Source organism: Chionomys nivalis, chromosome 24 (assembly GCF_950005125.1).
Source record: "Chionomys nivalis chromosome 24, mChiNiv1.1, whole genome shotgun sequence".
Classification (NCBI taxonomy): domain Eukaryota; kingdom Metazoa; phylum Chordata; class Mammalia; order Rodentia; family Cricetidae; genus Chionomys; species Chionomys nivalis.
The window spans coordinates 35,495,803-35,514,184 of NC_080109.1; the positions used below are offsets into that span (position 1 = coordinate 35,495,803).

The window sequence follows — 18,382 nt, forward strand, 5'->3', positions numbered from 1 at the left end:
AAAAAAAAAGATTTCTAGGAACTGCATAGTCAAAACAATTTCATATTGGATTCTAAAAGCTATATGTAATTTCCATTTAAACATTCATATACAACAAATGTATTATGTTTAATCATCTGACATTTAAAAGCAATTTAATCTAATGTCACAACTTACAAAAAACAGAAGGATGTCACATAAGCCAAAATGCATTAACAAAATAGTACAATCTTTATGAAGCTAAACATTCTAGACATACAGGTTTATTCTAATGCCTGGCTCTTGGGGCTCTGGGGAAGGAGGATTACTGCAAGTTCAAGGTCAACCTAGTACATGCCAGCCTGGGCTACTGAGATGAGATCTTGTCTAAAACAAACTAAGAAGATTCACTGACATTTGGATAATTCAGCATCTTAAACATATTTATGCCCATAGTATTTTTGCTAATAATCCAATCTTTTAAAGGAAGTAATCTTTAAAATTAAAGTAATTTAATTTTTAATTTTAAAAATTAGAAAACACTGTTGTGTTAGTAACAAAGGTTTTTACACACCTTCAAGTACTTAGCATATTTCATCAGAATTAACAAAACTCCAGAGTATCAGACTAGAGATCTTTTGGCAAACAGTTACTGTAGAAAATCCCTGCAACAGATGACTGATTTTAAAAATTTAACTGAATGGTAAACTGAACTTAAAGAGTCGATACAAGCATCTTTCTAATCCTCTTTAACAAGTAGATAAAATCAAAGGATGATATGTATTCCTAAAGGTGTATTGATAAGGTTGCATTAAAGAGTAAAATATTTTAAAACTACATAACAGTTCCACAAACTCCATAAAAGGCATTATTGTGCCTTAATTACATTGCAAATCTGCCCAGAAAGAAACATAATGGTGAGAGCTAAGAATACAACACTAATAAAGAAATAAAATGCTTTCAAAAGGTTTAAAACTTAATTTTATTTAATAGAAGATTGAGATTAAGAAGTGGAAAACTCTTAATCTATGAAACTGCTCTGAATAGTAAATACATATATACAGTTTTAAATATACTTCTCAGCAATTATCAAACTTCTAAGCCATTGTAGTCATTGTATCAAACATTTGTAAAGCTATGACTCAGAAAAAATTTGAAGGGAAATACTGTAGAAATTTCAAATACAATATTGTCTTTATGAAGAAATAATACACATCACCTGAACTCGAACATAAACCACAACATCTACAGGGAAGGAAGAGTAAGCAGACGTTGAAGATGACACTAGGGATGTTGTTGATTCTTCCATAGGATCTGGGATTTCAAAGTGCCCCATATCTTCATCTTGTGAGCTGACTGCTGTTAAAATATTTAGTTTCAAGTTTTATAACATATCAAGGGCAAACCATTAGAAGATCCCTATCTCTAACTAATATCAACATCAGAAAGTTGCTTTTAAGTCTGTCCGTTTACATATTCTTGCCTACTCAAATCTCAATTTCATCTCCCAAATTAAATTCTTCCACATCACAAACAATACACAGAAAACCGCACCTACGACTTGCCTACAAAGAAAGTTCAGTGCAAGAAACACATTAATCATTAATGTTGTCACTATTTAGCAGTGCCCTTGAAATCAAAAAGCTTGCTTCTTCACTTGCAAAGGAGAGTGAGACGACCGCTCTGGCTCTTCTCCAGTTCTGTAACTTGTTTTATAATGGAATATATAACAACGTTTAATAGCACTGAGAAATTCTAATAATATCTAAAATCAGAACGTATATGAGAATACTTACCTGTATAATTCCTTTCAATTGGTGTAATTGGGATAGTTTCCAGAGCCTTCTCCAGAAAGTCCAATAGACAAGGGCTAATAACCATTTCTTCTGGTAATGACTGAAGTGCTACCCAGGCATAGAGCTTGGCTGTTTTTACTCCTCCACTGCCTTTTCCTTTAGCTAGAAAGTCAATAAATATGATGTACATTGAATGAAATTCAGTTAAATGTCCCAACAAAACATGGCAAGTTAATGAGAAATTAGAATTGTATGACAGCTTAATTAAGTGAAGTACTTTACCTAAGACTACATAAGAAAACAAAAATAAGCTGATAGAAATGATACATTGTTAGTCTACAAGTATCATTAATGATTTATAATACTATGTTTATTCTTAGTTATGCCAGGCTATACATTATGTTCCAAATTTTCAATTTTATACTTTTGCGAAGTTTTTGGCTGATGTTAGTCCATCTGTTCACTTAAAAAGATATCAAAGCTTAAGGCCGGGCGGTGGTGGCGCATGCCTTTAATCCCAGCACTTGGGAGGCAGAGGCAGGCGGATCTCTGTGAGTTCGAGACCAGCCTGGTCTACAAGAGCTAGTTCCAGGACAGGCTCCAAAACCACAGAGAAACCCTGTCTCGAAAAACCAAAAAAAAAAAAAAAAAGATATCAAAGCTTGACTAATATGATTTAGTGGAAAGTGGAGGTGAACTATCACAGGTTTTGGATTTTTTATGCTTAGTATATACACACTGAGAATACTTCTATACATTGGATGCCATGTCTCATTCTACAAAATCTAGTATTTCTGCTTCATAAAATGCATAAAAATATCTAACAAAGTCTTAGGTAACTTTGTCTTTAATGCCCAATTTAAACATGAGCTGTATAACTATCGAAAAATGCCCCAAATCTGTAAGCCCTAACTTTCTCCATTTTATAAAATGGAATTCCAGTATGTGCCTCATTGTAAATGGATTTAGCTATGCTTTGTCAATTGAAAAGTGGTTAGCACTAGGCATTACCATCATGATTCTTTACTGAGTATTTTAAAGGGTTGATATATCATGTGAAATTCTCAAATTGAAACTTTTTTAATGATTTTTCCCTATGTTAGAAATTATACCATATATACTTTACACATACACATGTGTATATGTATGTGTATATATATGTATACATATATATGTATGTGTATATATGTATGCGTAAAGTATCATTGATGTGCTATGATAGCCATTTCCAAGATGGCTGCCAAGGATCCTTGCTGGCTTTCAAGCTCTAGTTCCCATCCTCAATGGTCTGCACAACCAGTAAGAAACTAAATATAGTACTCTGTGATATTTAAAGCTATTAAGAATTTCAGGTTCAGTCAGCTCTTCTTTTAATCATTCCACTCAAAGGTTGTGAACTGCAATGTCATAAAAAATACTCCCATCCCAGTTGAGATGCCCACATGTGATGTCCCAGTCAGTCAGTCAGTCAGTCAGTCAGTCAGTCAGTCAGTCAGTCAGATGACTAGGACAGGATGGAAAATCTTCCTAGTTTACTCAAGTATTCGGGTCTCCTAGTCAGCATCTTGACTTCAAGGCCATCAAAGACTCTTTTAAGTTGAGATTTATCAAGGCAAATTCCTCTTTTTTTTTTTTTTAATCAATAAGGCACTGTGATTAAGTTTATATGTTTTCGGTAATTCACTGTGTTACAACAGATAATTAATAATTGCAAGTATTGCAGTATACTCATATATGTGTAAATCTGATCCCTAGCTGACCATAGCTCTCAAACTTAAACCATATGAACTACCCCTTTGGTAAATATACATTGTTCTAAAAGTGTGGTTTATTTATTAAGCTTATTCTCATATAATAAAAATTCAAGAAAGAGTCTAAAGTAGTTATTTTATACAGATGTTTCCACAGATGGATTTTATATAGCTATTACTGACAAGTCTATGTCCTTTCTTAAACAAAAGAATTAAAAAGTCTAAACAGAGCAAGTAAAAGAACTAAAAATTAAGAAAAGCATGACAGTGCAGTCTCAAATACCTGAGGGAATAGGTGGGGGTTGGGGAGGAAGTAAGGTGTTAGTCTTGCTCTGGACAGTGCAAGGTAAAGGAGGAGAAGGAGATGCTGCGTTATCTTTCATACCATACAACTTGGACTCTTTGGAGAGTGTTCTAGGCAAGGAAGATCCTCTGGAGGCATTAGGTGATTCGGTCTTTAATGTCTTAGAATTGTAATGCAACTGTATTAAAAAAATTCAAAATAAAAATTTGGTAGATGAGGAAACAGCGTGAAATACAGAAGATGTAGATCAAAGAAACATTGGTTCAAGAGCCTGAAGTCTTAGCTCCAGCTTTGTGAGTTAGCTTTCAGGTTCTGGAAACTTCTTGCCTTTTTCATTATTTAAATTAAAGAGATCAATCTAGATCAAGTTTAAAGTTCTGTTGAGCTTAAAGTCTAAAAGTCAATAATTTTTGAAATTAAAAACATTATTATTTAATGAAATTACAGTAGGAAAGCCTACTATTAATATCAGTATCACTTCTTTCTGCCAAACTTTCATAGGAAAAGATGTATGAGCAAAATGGTAAGCCACAATTTAAATACTCTCATATTCAGACTATGTCTACATTAGGTAAGCCAGAAAGTTTTTTTTTAATAAAACAAGCAAAAGACAAATATATTATAGAAAATAAACACTGCTACTAATGGTCTAGTCTCTTATTCCAGACAATCAGGTTTTTACCTTTACGTCCACTCCAGGAATATAAAACACTGTTGTTTCTAAGTCACTGGGCTTGGTCTGTAGAGAGGATGGCACTTTCTTGCCCGTCATTAAATGAGTGGTAGAAGCATAATTAGTTTGAAATTTTTTCTTTTTTGAAGGAGAATCTTGATCTAAACTCCTAGAACTTCGATCATAACTCCTACAGTTAAAAAAAAAAAAAGGAATAGGGTATTATGTTTTTAAAAAAACTTTCTTTTCTTTTGTTTCAAAACAAACTTATATTTATATAGTAAATGAAATGTAGTAATTAAAAAATTTGAAAAAGGAAAGATTAGAACTTTTAGTTAGATTAGTTAATGTTTTAGAGAAGTGATAATAATGTTTTATGTTTTGATGCTAGCTATATGTATGAATGTATGTATGTATGTATGTACGTATGTATGGTTTGTGACAGGGTCATGGTAAGACTAGGCATTCCCCTGCCTCCACCTTCCAAATGCTGTGTGCACAGCCATATACAGTTGCCTTTATTCTTTGCTAAGTTCACAACTGTATCACTTAAACATAACAGGATGAACCAAATGCAGCTAAACACTAGCAGTCTTTTATGGTTCAATTAAAACAGCCTACCAGTTGTTCTTTAACCACCATTACTATATTTATAAGATACCGTAATTGTCTAAAGTGTTTTTTATTCTCTTATTTTGTAAAAATTTCATTTGATAGACTGTTAAAATCTTTTATCTCAGACATATAAAAAATAAAGGGAATGAAGTGGAGAATCTTTATTGCCGATTTCAGCAGCTGTTAGCATTCTTCCATGCCTACATTTCTACCTTCTCACTTTCTAGTAACTATTACCTTATTTCCATAACTAATTATTTGACCAGGAAAGAAGAAAATTCAAGGAAAAAGCTGATGAAATGGCTCAGCCAGGAAAGCATTTCCAACAGCAACCATGAGGACCTGAGTTTAAGCCTCATAGCCCAGAAAAAAATAATGGTGACACACAGTCATAATCCCAGTACTGTGTAGTTACAGATAGGAAGATCCTTTGGGCTCTCTGCGCAGTCAGTGTAGCCTACTTGGTGAGCTGTTGCCAGGTAGGTTAAAGACCCTGCTTAAAACACAGAGGGGAAAGTATCTGAGGATCGATACCTCCGTCTGCTTCCGACCTCCACACACAAAAGCACATACATACATCCACACATGAACATACACACAGCCAAAAAAACCACAATCTAATGCTAAATCTGTTTATATCATTATTTAGTTAATGATAAAAACAAGTGGTAATCTTGCAGTTATATTCTGAATATTTCTATTTAGTGAGGCCCTATTTCAGTCTTTTCTTATTTGTTTGTAAACATATCAAAATTCCTAATCAAGAGTCCTGCATTAATTATTCTTTAAAACAAAAATGTATTCAATACAAAGACAAGAAAAAAATTCAGGCTTGTTGAAAGACTTCCAAAGAATTCTTTAATTATATATGTGTGTATGTGTGCGGTAAGTGCTATTGGGAATTAAATCCTGTACTCAGACAATAGGTATACTCTACCACTGAGTTAAATTCCTCAGTCTAAAGATCTATTTTAATTAAAAAATTTACCAATTTCTAAATCAAATAGTCACTTTTAATTGCCAGAAGATATGTATTTGTTCTAAAGAATTGTATGTTATACAAAGGACCACTATAACTATGACCAGTTTCTTTTAAATTAAATGTGCAGTTTTGGATAGGGAAAAGCCTGTGATAATTCATGGTATAGGAACAGTGTTTCTAACTAATGAATTCCATGTAGCTTTTCCAGCTAGTCTCTTACCTTCTTAAACTTATATCATCATGCTCCTGCAAAAGAGTGGTCGGGTGGAGGACACATTTCCCACTGTCAATTTCTACCCGTATATCAAGTTCAAAGTCAATATTTCTCTCAGTAGCTGTGCCACTAAGACTTCGGTTGACTGGTGTTGTAGGCCAGCGTTCAGTAAGAAGTTGGTGAACAGCAGCAAAGCCTGTGGCTTTCTTCCGAGAGGTATGTCTGCAGAAAACAAGGAATTGTTCCTTATAGCAAACTGAAGTCTTCCTAATGAGCTATTTTCCAATGTAATGTGAGTAATAGTATGCAAAGAAATTTTATTATTTTATAAAATAATAGAAATTATTGAACTAGTTAATCCTAACAAGCTTTTTTCCAGGTTTAATGGAGTCGCAATTATGAACTGACCATTATCTGCTAGTAGATGCTAGGAGATGAAGACACAGGCACAAACACAACCATTAATGAGTGTGAACACCAGTGTACGAACTATACTCTGGAAGAGGTCTCATTTCCACAAATTGCAAAATCTAAATGCTGGCTTCCTGTTTTTATTTAAAGACAGAAGAATAGGGAAAGGAAGAGAAGAAAAATGCAAAGGTCTTTGACATGTGATGGAGCTGAACACCACACACAAGGGTGATGACACTGATCCTGATGTTGCTCCACAAATTCATTTAAGCTGTTAGCACAGCACTCAGAAGGCTGCCAGACTGACTACACAGCAGGAACTTATCCCTAAGAAGAAAAAGTAAAACAAAACAACCCCCAAAACCCTCTAACTAGATTAAAGACTTAAATATAAGACCTATTATGGTAAAACTCCTTGGAGGAAACAAAGGAAAAATTTCTATGACACTGATCTTGACAATGATTTCATAGATACCACAATTTTAAAAGCACAAGAAAATAAAAGGAAAAAACAGAAAAAACTGTATCAAACCAAATAAGTTCTGGGTCTCCAGAGCAAAGGAAATAATCAGCAGAGTAAAATGCAGCATATGAACTAAGACAAGAGTTAATTTCTAAAATACATAAGAAACTCATAGAGATAAACAGAAAAAAAGAAAAAGCCCAAAACCCAATTATAAAAAGAACTTATAGCCAGACTAATCCCAGCACTTGGGAGGCAGAGGCAGGTGGAGTTCAAGGCCAGCCTGGTCTTGTGTGAGTGAGTTCCAGGACAGCCAGGGCTGACAAACAGAGAAACCTTTTTCTTTTGGGTCATCAACCAGCTCTCAAATGACACAGAGGATTTTCTTTAGTTCTGAAAGCTCAGCCCAGCTAAGGCACATTTCTGGCTAGGTCTTTTAAGTTAAAATAACCTGTTTCTCTTTATCTAGCTTTTGCCTCAGGGCTTATTACCTTTCTTACTTCTGTACATCTTACTTGCACTGCTTCTCTATGGCTGGCTGGCTAGCATCGGCCTGGCTTCTTGCCCAGGGTGTGTCCCTCATTCGTTCCTTCTCTTTTTCTCACTCCTTACTCTCTTCCATAGATTTCTCCTCCCATTTATTCTCTCTGCCTGCCAGTCCCACCTATCCTTTTTCCTGCCTGGCTATTGGCCATTCAGCTCTGTATTAGACCAATCAGGTGCCTTAGGTAAGAAAGGTGAAACAAATACAACACATTATTACATAATTAAACAAAACAAATGCAGCATAAACAAAAGTTACACACCTTTACACAGTTAAAAGTAGTATTCTGCAGCATAAACAAATGCAACACATATTTGCCCAGTTAAAATATTATTCCACACCAACCCTGTCCCTAAAACCAAAAAAGAGCAGTCTGGGTTCCCTGTCCTGTGGGAAGTCCAAGGTCCTCCCCACTCCGTCCAGGTCTAGGAAGGTGAGGATCCAAACAGACTAGGTTCCCACAAAGCTAGTAATTATTATTATTATTAATAATAATAATATCACAAGTTTAAAAAAAACAAAAAAGAGAAAGAAAAAAAAAGCTTACAGTTTAAATAGACACTTCCAAGAAGGCTTTAGAGGTGGGCAGATTTTAAAGGCCCTTCTAGCTCCTCACGAGGGCACATCCCAGTAAGACTTCACACATATATGCCTTTGATTTCATCGACACTATCTCATCTCATTTCTTTCAAGAATGACTGGAAATCCTTATCCACTGCTACATATTTCCCTTTACTATTTATTATTTTTCTCAACTATATGTTTCTTTTCATTTTTATTAAACCCAGAAGGAATATTGCTTTTTTATTTATTAAACCTATAACCATATCTCTATCTCCATTTTACTGACAGGTATTATCATGGAGAAATAATTTAAATAAATCCATTTAAATTTTGAAGAAAATAATACCATATAAAGTTAAGTAACATTAGAAAATTATGGATATGAATTTTAGAATTACTCAAAAAATTAATACTTTTTAAATTTGTTGTTGTTAAGACTTTATATTTTTGAGACAAAGTCAAATACAGCCCAGGTTGGAGTAGGGCTTGGTATGTAGTTTAGGAGGATCTTACCTCCTGATTCCACTGCTGGGATTACAGGCATGTGACATCATGCTTGGCTCATTAAATATTAGGCTAGATAAAATGCCTTAAGTTTATGTCTGGATTCTGATACCACCTAAAGATCTTAAAATAAAAGGCTACTCACGAGGGCTTCCTATAAATATAGAATCGTTCCCTCTCACGGTCTTCATCTTTTTCATCCTTTTCAGAGTCTTCACTGGTAGAAGACAGACTGTCATCCCGTCGGCCATCTTCGGATTGGAAAGGGACATTTGGTGAAAAGCTTCCTGTGGTTTTGGGAGAGCTGAACACCGAGCATGATCCTTCACTGTTTGATGAGTAATGCGATGGACCTTCAATAGTTACTGACAAAAGATCCAGTTCTGTCTCCTCTGGAAACTGATTATGAAAATGGTAAATACAAATCAGATTTTTTTCAAATTCTCTCTCAATTAAAAAGAGAAAAACTAAAAATATGAAAGATCTAAGTATAAACATTTAGACTCTCTGAGTTGAATTTCCTCATTGTGAACTGAAAGGAAGGTCAGGCTCAGGGACATATATGAAATGGCAGGCACACCAGAGAAGGAGAAAGGACAACTACAGAGTCATCACTGACACCTGAAAGTCACAGCGTCATTTTACTTTAAAGGAACATAAAAGATCACACTTTAATCAGTTCACACTGAGCAGAAGCAGATTATGAGGAAAGAAAACAAATCGACCATAAATCAGAATGGAAGAAGAGTCCATGATGAGCACAGTGACTATGAGTGTGTATATCTATCTCCTAGAGAAGTTGCTATGGACAAATCTCTAAAATGAAACCTTCATGAATTGATGGAAGATATGTAAACATCTGAATAATAAAACATGTATCAACTACTCAAACCTAGCAATGCTGTATTTTAAGTAAATAACTTGTTTAAATACTGTACCTCTAGTTTGGGATTTTACTGGAGGCCACAGTTTTAAAGTGTCCAAAACGCCAGCAAAACTTGCTCTGAGCTGATTTCAGTTTCCCAGCTAATGCTGCTCTAGTGCCATCTAAACCTGATTAGCCCCAATAAAGTGCAACTAGCAAAGTAATGTAATTTATTATTAAAAAGTAGATGCTACTATAAGATTCATAGTAAAATCAAAACATTAAACATTTATAGAAATCAGGTGTTCTTCACTTAAAATATAAAGGTGTTATTGAGTAAATAAATAGATAATTTTAGGACATCTTTCAATTTTTTAAGTTGATAAATTTCTCTAGGGAATTACCTATTTGCTTGATATTTATTTTATATAAAATCATACCTTCATAATCAATTATCTAATATCTAATCTCATGTTATCTAATTTAAGATTTTTTTATATATAAATGGGGTATATTATTATTATTTAAAAATAGGACATAAATTACCTTCAGTTATTTTTACATTTAATTGTGTGTGCTGGAGGTGGGGTAGGGTGGGTGGCAGCACACGTGTGCCATTGTAAAGTTTTTGTCAAACTTATATATCATTCATTTTTTTTAAAAAAAAATATTAAGCAGAATGGTGGGGGCACACACCTTTAATCGCAGCACGTGGGAGCCAGAGGCAGGCGAATCTGTGAGTTTAAGGCCAGCCTGGTCTATAAGGCAAGCTTCAGGATAACCAGGAATACATAAGAAACCCTATCTTGAAAAAACAAACAAAACGAAACAAAACAGTGTGAAAAGTATTTTCTTTTATGGGTATATGTATGTATCTAAGCAAATGGATGTGTACCACATGTGCACAAAGAATAAAGAGGTCAGAAGAGGACATCAGATTTTCTGGAACTGGGGTTATAGGTGGTTGTAAGACGCCATGTGGGTGCTTGGAACTGAACCCAGGTCTTTTAAAAGAGCAGCAAGTGCTCTTAACTGCTAAGCCATGTGCTCAGACCTTGTATTACATTCTAATTGCTTTGAGATCAAATACAGTATAATTATGGGATGCATGTTGAGACTCAAGTCTGAAAAAATAAAGACAAGGAAACATATTTGGAGTGATTGCCAATTTTCTTTTGTAAAACTGAAATTTGAAAGAAAAATTCTAGGCAGATTAAATGTCTGGTGTTGTACATGAGATAATGTGTGTGTTGTATGATGTATATAACATTAGTGATTAGTTTAATGACACATTCAGAAAAAAATTGACTTAAAATGTTAAGTATTATGTAGCACATTTTCACACTGTTTTGAATACAGTGACAATTTTTTAAATGATTCTTTTCATTTTTTTAATATTTTGGTTCTAGGGATCAAAATCAGGGTTTTATGCATGATGGCAACTATTCTACTAGTGAATGATATCTCTTGTCCTGTTTTTGTTTAAAGACTAAATTGCCCAGGCTGAGAACAGAAGCAACAACACATGACTGTATTCTGAGCATTTGGAAGCAAAGGCCATCTTCAGTGACACAGTGAGCTTAAAGTCAGTGTAGGCTAGATGAAACCCTGCCTCAAAAACTGAAACAAAAGTAAGTCATTCATGCTGGGTTTGCACTTCCTGTTTTGTCAAGGAGCTGAAATTACAAGCATGTGTTGTCACACTCGGCTCTGAATATAACATTTAATAAATACTAGTGCATCACAGTGACTTAAAAGAATTGATAGTCAATGATCAATTTGCTATTTGGAGTTAGATTTGACTTGAATTTGAAGCACTTAACAAAGATTGCTGATTTTAAAATGACTCACTTTGCAGTTAAATGCAAGGAAAAAAGATTGATTTCAGGATTAACAAATTGATAGTAAATGATTTAGTAAACTTCGGCTTTAGAGCTTAAAACCTGGTTCAGTTGATATAATAATCTGATTAAAGTTTATTAATTTGAAGGTCAGGTAAAATTAAACTACAAGTAAATGTAAAACCAAAATGGGGTATTACGAAATAAACATAACAAAAAGAATTCCAACAATCTTAACTCTTTACATGAAGTATTTCTGAAGCTTCAGCTTAGCTTGAAAAGACATTTTAAAAGAAATTCAGGGCATTAATTAATTTTAAAGTAAAATTTTATGTTGTTTTCATAAGTACCTGAAAGTACCCTTCCCCTGGAGAGCTGGGCTGTGGTGAACTTCCCCACACTGTATTTTTCAACTTAATTAAAATAATAAGAAAAGAAAAGAAAACTCATGAAAAATAAAGACAATATAAACAAATATTCTCCAAATAAACATTTTCACATGAATTTTGAAGTGCTATAGTGTATAGCTCTGAAGTTGGCATTTCTTCTAGTGTCTACTATTTATAAATTATGAACTTAATACATAAATGAGTATGTATTTCACATTAATAACGGTATAAAAGACACAAATTATTTAACGTAGATCCTCCCTAAGAAAACTGCTCAACAAAACAACTCCATGTAAAAGCAAGCAGCTATGGGATTTTTACTCTACACACACTTGGTCATCTGCAGTGTAGCTGTTGTAGGCAGCGTCTGCTTGCTGGTGGTGCAGATACTTCACCTATGACAACTTTCACTTTCACCATAGGCAACAATTCATATTTTTAAATTTATTCTTAAATTTCATTTCATTTTTTAAACTACTAAGCAACATAAATTTCTAACAAGTACTGTCTCTCTTACTGTATCCTGGATGTTAAAAGTTACTCTGGGTCCAGGAGATGCCGCATCCACACGGATTTCTGGAAGCTCATCAGTTTCTCCTATTCGAGAACTATAAGAAATAAAATAGTTATAAAATAAGCATAAATATATAACACAAATATAAAACACCAATAGTCTCATTTAAAAACTCATGACTTTATAGAAGTCTTATTAATGACATTAACATTCTATGTCTAAATATTGACCTTATCAGATGATTTAATTTTTGGAATCCCATACATTAGCCTTCAACAAGTGAAAAAGCCTCGATGTTTCTTTCAATTAACTTTACATTGTCTAAAACTAAACCATATAAAAAGGATTTATGCTTTTTATTTTTATTTTTTGGAGATAGGGTCTCCTATGTCCCAGGCTAGCCTCGAAACCACTGTGTAGCTGAGAGAAAATGCTCTTGAACTTTTGATCCCCTTGCCTGTCTGAAGAGCTACCATTACAGGCATGAACCACTCAATTTATCTGATACTAGGAACTGAACCCAGGGCTTCATATATGCTTGACAAGCACTCTACCAACTCAGCTACAACCCACCTTAGAAATTTCTACATCTTATTTTTACAGTGCTGACTTAATACTAAACGAGTTTTTAATGTGCACAATCATCCTTCCAAAATTGACTATTCAGAAAGCAACTACCAGTATGTAAATTTTATTTTCTTTGGATTATTTATAAGCTTATACATAAATCATATCTAGATAAGTTTGCTTTACTAAAATTTTGTTACTGCATTGCAGATTAAACATAGTGGAGCTTTCCTCAAACTAATGATGTATGATGGTAATTACTAATAAAGGTGATTTTTAAAAATTATTATTATACAGCTGGAACACAGTAAAAACAAAAAAGCACTGAATCTTAGTTGGTTAGAAGCCAGCAATTTTATAATTTGTCTTACTAGTGGAAATATGTATTACCTTGCTCTTTCCATTCTCTTAAGAGGTGGTCTTCCAGAAGCTGAAATGCTCTTTGATCGGCTGTAACTTGGTTTGTAACCTAAACCCCACTTATCCTTGAGGGAAGCAGCCTAATAAAATGATAGAGGGGAAAAAAAAGTGACTCAAGGCAATTATATAATAATGTGGCATTTCACTTCAGCTAAAACAAAAACTATGTTAGTTCTTTCACCTCCAGGTGACTTTAAATGACATCTGGCATAAATGAATCAAGTACCACAACAATCAGCTATCCTGATGTCATAATATCCCTTAGGAGGATGAGACAATGGAAAGAAGAGCTATTGACTAACTCAACAACAAGGAAAAGATTGGGGAAGGGAAGCAGAGGACAGAAGCAAAGTGAGAATAAAGGAAATAATTAATTAGAGGAAAAGAAGGGATAAAGAAAATGAGCAAAGATCCCAAGGAAAAGCTAGGTATGTGTTGAAAAGAGACCACTTTATTATTTCAGGGACCATTCAAATTGTACCCCTGCTGCAAATCTCTACTTCACTGTAACAGATGAAAGAGACTGGGATACTCAAATGTGCTAAGGTACTGCATACTAAAAGGATTCTGACACAGTTGAATATTCATGAAATCGTAGAGATCAAAGGGGAAATGTTGAGTGAGATAAGTATTAAGACAGTAGATGAAATTTCAATGATATCTTTAATAATCTCTATCAAGTTTTATTTTCAGCAACCTACCAGAAAAACTACCTTACAAACAGCACAGATGTATTATTTTACTTAGTGTATGACTTTCAGTATAATTTTAAATATATAACTATGTACTGTTATTATCAAAGTCTATTACTTTCAGAGAATAGCAATGGATAAATTAAAATGCATTTAATCTTTAATTTAGAGGAGAACTTGAGAAAGGTTCTCTGGCAGTTAAAAGTGATTGAGAGATCACCTACAATCTCCCCCCATCCCTACCCTTCTTTTGGAGCTGTTTTTATTTCCAGTTTCTAGTTCCATGAAAATATGACCATACAGAAAGTAATAATCCTTCCTGAGCTATAAGAGAAGGGCAAAATGCTGCACCAAGGATTTGGAAAAGCAGGTAAATACATAAATGGGAGTTTCAGCTGATAAGAACAGAATTCACAAGTAGAGAATGTCATAAGGACAGTGCCCTGCCGGGAAATCTAAGGGAATGGAGTGGAGAATCTTTATTGACTTCTCTGTGCCTTGTTTTCTCGTTTTTAAAATACAAGAAAAGGTGACTTCATAGAACTATTGTGGAGCTTCATAATGTAAAGTGTTTTAAATAGTGTCTGGTACACAGGTCTGCTATTCAGAAATCAGGTGGTATTATTACCAGCATGAACAAAAACATTTTATCATTGTTAGGTTTGAAAAAGCAAGCATTTGAAAATAATTTTCTAAAACTTTTAAGTATGTACTCACTCGCATACTGGATCTCCGTAACTTTTTACGAACATCTCTTCGGATGTCATTCACAGCCACAGACTCCAGCTGTTGGTAACGCTGAATTTCCTGGTTTATGGTTCCTTCACTTGCACCCAATTTTCTAAAGGAAAACAAAACAAAACAAAATCAAAAAGAAAAAGAAAATCAAAGCAAAACAAAAACCCCCACCAAAATGGAGAGAGGTTATTGTAAAGAAGCAAGAAAGTAAAACTGATTTTCAACCGCTCCCTTCTAGTTCTTCCACTTGTCAAGAGACGCAAAGGACTATGTCTGGATGGGTCAAAACACCTGCGGCTTTAACACTCGTATCTGGAAAATTAAAAAGGCCCACTTGTTGTGGGATATTTGCACACGTGTGAAGATGTATTTGTTGTGATTGTTATAATAAAAAGCTGAACAGTCAATAGCTAGGCAAGAGTTATAGGTGGGATTTCCAGGGGGAGAATGAGGAGGAGGAACTGAGACCTGCGAGAGACACCAGTGGGACTCTAAAGAAGCTGGGTGTATGGTACAGATCAGAGGTGACCGAGCCGATGGACAGAGTGCAGATTATAAAAGTATGGAGTGTTTCCTATTTCCATCCATTTGCATGCAAAATTCAAGAAGTCATTGTTTTTTACTGCTGAGTAGTACTCTAATATGTATATATTCCATACTTTCTTCATCCATTCTTCCATTGAAGGGCATCTAGGTTGTTTCCAGGTTCTGGCTATTACAAACAATGCTGCTATGAACATAGTTGAGCATATACTTTTGTTGTATGATAAGGCATCTCTTGGGTATATTCCCAATAGTGGTATTGCTGGGTCCAGGGGTAGGTTGATCCCGAATTTCCTGAGAAATCGCCACACTGCCTTCCAAAGTGGTTGCACAAGTTTGCATTCCCACCAGCAATGGATGAGTGTACCCCTTACTCCACAACCTCTCCAGCAAAGGCTATCATTGGTGTTTTTGATTTTAGCCATTCTGACAGGTGTAAGATGGTATATTAAAGTTGTCTTGATTTGCATTTCCCTGATCGCTAAGGAAGTTGAGCATGACCTTAAGTGTCTTTTGGCCATTTGAACTTCTTCTGTTGAGAATTCTCTGTTCAGCTCAGAGCCCCATTTTATAATTGGGTTGATTAGTTTTTTACACTCTAGTTTCTTGAGTTCTTTATATATTTTGGAGATCAGACCTTTGTCAGTTGCGGGGTTGGTGAAGATCTTCTCCCAGTCAGTGGGTTGCCTTTTTGTCTTAGTGACAGTGTCCCAGACCCAAAAAGAGGAACATGGGATGTACTCATTCATAATTGGTTTCTAGACATAAATAAAGGGCATTGAGCCTATAATTCGTGATCCTAGAGAAGCTAAATAAGAAGGTGAATCCAAAGAAAAACATATAGTCATCCTCCTGGGCAATGAAAGGAGACAGAGACCCACATTGGAGCATCCGGACTGAAATCCCAAGGTCCAAATCACGAGCAGAAGGAGAGAGCACGAGCAAGGAACTCAGGACCGCGAGGGGTGCACCCACATACTGAGACAATGGGGATGATCTATCGGGAACTCACCAAGGCCAGCTGAACTGGGTCTGAAAAAGCATGGGATAAAACCGGACTCGCTGAACATAGCGGACAATGAGGACTGCTGAGAACTCAAGAACAATGGCACTGGGTTTTGATCCTACTGCACGTACTGGCTTTGTGGGAGCCTCGGCAGTTTGTATGCTCACCTTACTAGACCTGGAAGGAGGTGAGAGGTCCTTGGACTTCCCACAGGGCAGGGAACCCTGACTGTTCTACGGGTTGATGAAGGAGGGGGACTTGATTGGGGGAAGAGCAGGGAAATGGGAGGCTGGTGGCGGGGAGGAGGCAGAAATCTTTAATAAAAAAAAAGTATGGAGTAATTAAATTATAAGAGATAGTTGGGAAAAGTCTAAACTAAAGCCAAGCTTTCATAATTAATAAGTCTCCATGTTGTTATTTGTGAGCTGGTGGCCCAAAGAAAAATTCACTACACCCACTAACATCTGAGGAAAGGTTTTCATACTCTCTAACCATTGATGTAGCAAAAGGTGATAGCAATCTCATGCAAATCAAATACTAACTCTGCAGAAAAATGTATATACGATTTTGGAAGACTAATACATTCTGCCTCAAGTTAGTTTTATACCTGAAAGTAAAACTCAAAATGATGGAAAATATGAAACATTACATGATAATTTACAGACAAATTCTAAGATCACACCTTTCATTTTTCAAAACTCCTGTATTTGTGAGAAGTCATGATTGAATAATAACAACAAAATCCCCACAGGCATAAGTATTTGAAGATTATGAAAGAGGAGGCATGGCCACCACCTTTGAGAAAATGTAAGCTTCAAAGCTTAGCAAGAATATTTATTCTTGCACAAAGGGTACTTAGTAAAATTACAATACAACACATGTTACAAAAACCAAAAAAGGTTACTGATGCTTACTGCCTTACCTCTACTATTGTTCTAAAGAACTGTTAATATCAACAGGCAAGATTTAAAAAAAAAAACTCACTGACTTTGAATTCGTATTTATAAAAGCACAAATCTCAGTTTTTTACTCTGAGATAGTTTTCTCATCATTACATTTGGAAAAAGCTATTTAACCTTACAACTACACTGTGGGGTTCACTGTGAGACAACATGTCACACCAGAACAGGTACCCATAAATGCTGATTATTAATTCCTCAAAAACCTTCTAGAAACAGGGCTAGCAAGCTAACATACACACTCAACTATGCATGTAAATACAAGCAAATATGGACATGCACATGAGTTGTATAAACGTGATATAAAGTCAGCCATTCATTTCACAGAAATAAGGAGTTTTGAAGACATAAAACTAGGATTCCAAGCTTGACTTTATTACTAATGAGTTCAGAAAATTTACTGTACTTCTTGGAGCACTGATGACATCACTGATAAACTAAAACGTTTCTTTCATCTTTAGCAACTTATTATTCTATTACTAGGCAATGCTATATTAAATTAAAAAACCAATGACATACTTAAGATCATCTATGACTTTCGCCTGTTCATTCAGTTCTCTGATGTCTACTAAACGTTTCATAATCTTTCTTCCTCTGGGTTCTCCTGGCTGGCTAGATGATGTTCCTTGTCTTCGATAATCTATAGTTTCCTAAAAAATTGAACGTATATATGTTAATACTACTTTCAGTTCATATAGACAATCTATACTACAAAATTAATGCCTCAGATCAAAGAAAGCATGCAAGAATCAAAGCCATCTATGGCAAGTAAGATGATTGCAGTTCTCCACTGATTTAAATCCCCTCATTTCATAAGAAACTCACTGAATTGCTACCTACATTTCCCCATGAGTGTGCTCTGCATGCTTTCAAATGGGACTGGCTAGACTGAGGGGAGCCCCACATTTCTGAATCACACAGATACTCTGCAGGAACAGAATAGCGCTGATTTTGGGGTGCCAGGCCTAGTAGGTGATTTACAAGTCGTTGCCCAAAGGTGAGTTTGTGGCCATCTCCACTTACTGTACTTCCATCTGAACTCTAAATAATAAACAGTATTATTAATTTA

At 35.1% G+C, this 18,382-nt stretch overlaps 1 protein-coding gene across 5 annotated transcripts in view; it reads right to left on the reverse strand.

Moving 5' to 3' along the window:
* The window catches only part of Bltp1 (bridge-like lipid transfer protein family member 1), a 181,836-nt gene that overhangs the window by 23,433 nt on the left and 140,021 nt on the right, over positions 1 to 18,382 (reverse strand). For 3 of the 5 annotated variants that reach the window (XM_057757383.1, XM_057757384.1, XM_057757382.1), the window contains 11 exons: positions 18,154 to 18,354; positions 17,833 to 17,963; positions 14,785 to 14,908; positions 13,346 to 13,455; positions 12,392 to 12,482; positions 8,925 to 9,178; positions 6,300 to 6,515; positions 4,492 to 4,672; positions 3,789 to 3,987; positions 1,755 to 1,916; positions 1,178 to 1,317 (listed from right to left, as the gene is read on the reverse strand). In XM_057757383.1, coding sequence (XP_057613366.1) covers positions 1,178 to 1,317; positions 1,755 to 1,916; positions 3,789 to 3,987; positions 4,492 to 4,672; positions 6,300 to 6,515; positions 8,925 to 9,178; positions 12,392 to 12,482; positions 13,346 to 13,455; positions 14,785 to 14,908; positions 17,833 to 17,963; positions 18,154 to 18,354 — 1,809 coding nt within the window. The remainder of the gene's footprint in view (positions 1 to 1,177; positions 1,318 to 1,754; positions 1,917 to 3,788; positions 3,988 to 4,491; positions 4,673 to 6,299; positions 6,516 to 8,924; positions 9,179 to 12,391; positions 12,483 to 13,345; positions 13,456 to 14,784; positions 14,909 to 17,832; positions 17,964 to 18,153; positions 18,355 to 18,382) is intronic. The other 2 variants (XM_057757385.1, XM_057757386.1) reach the window with 2 other exon arrangements.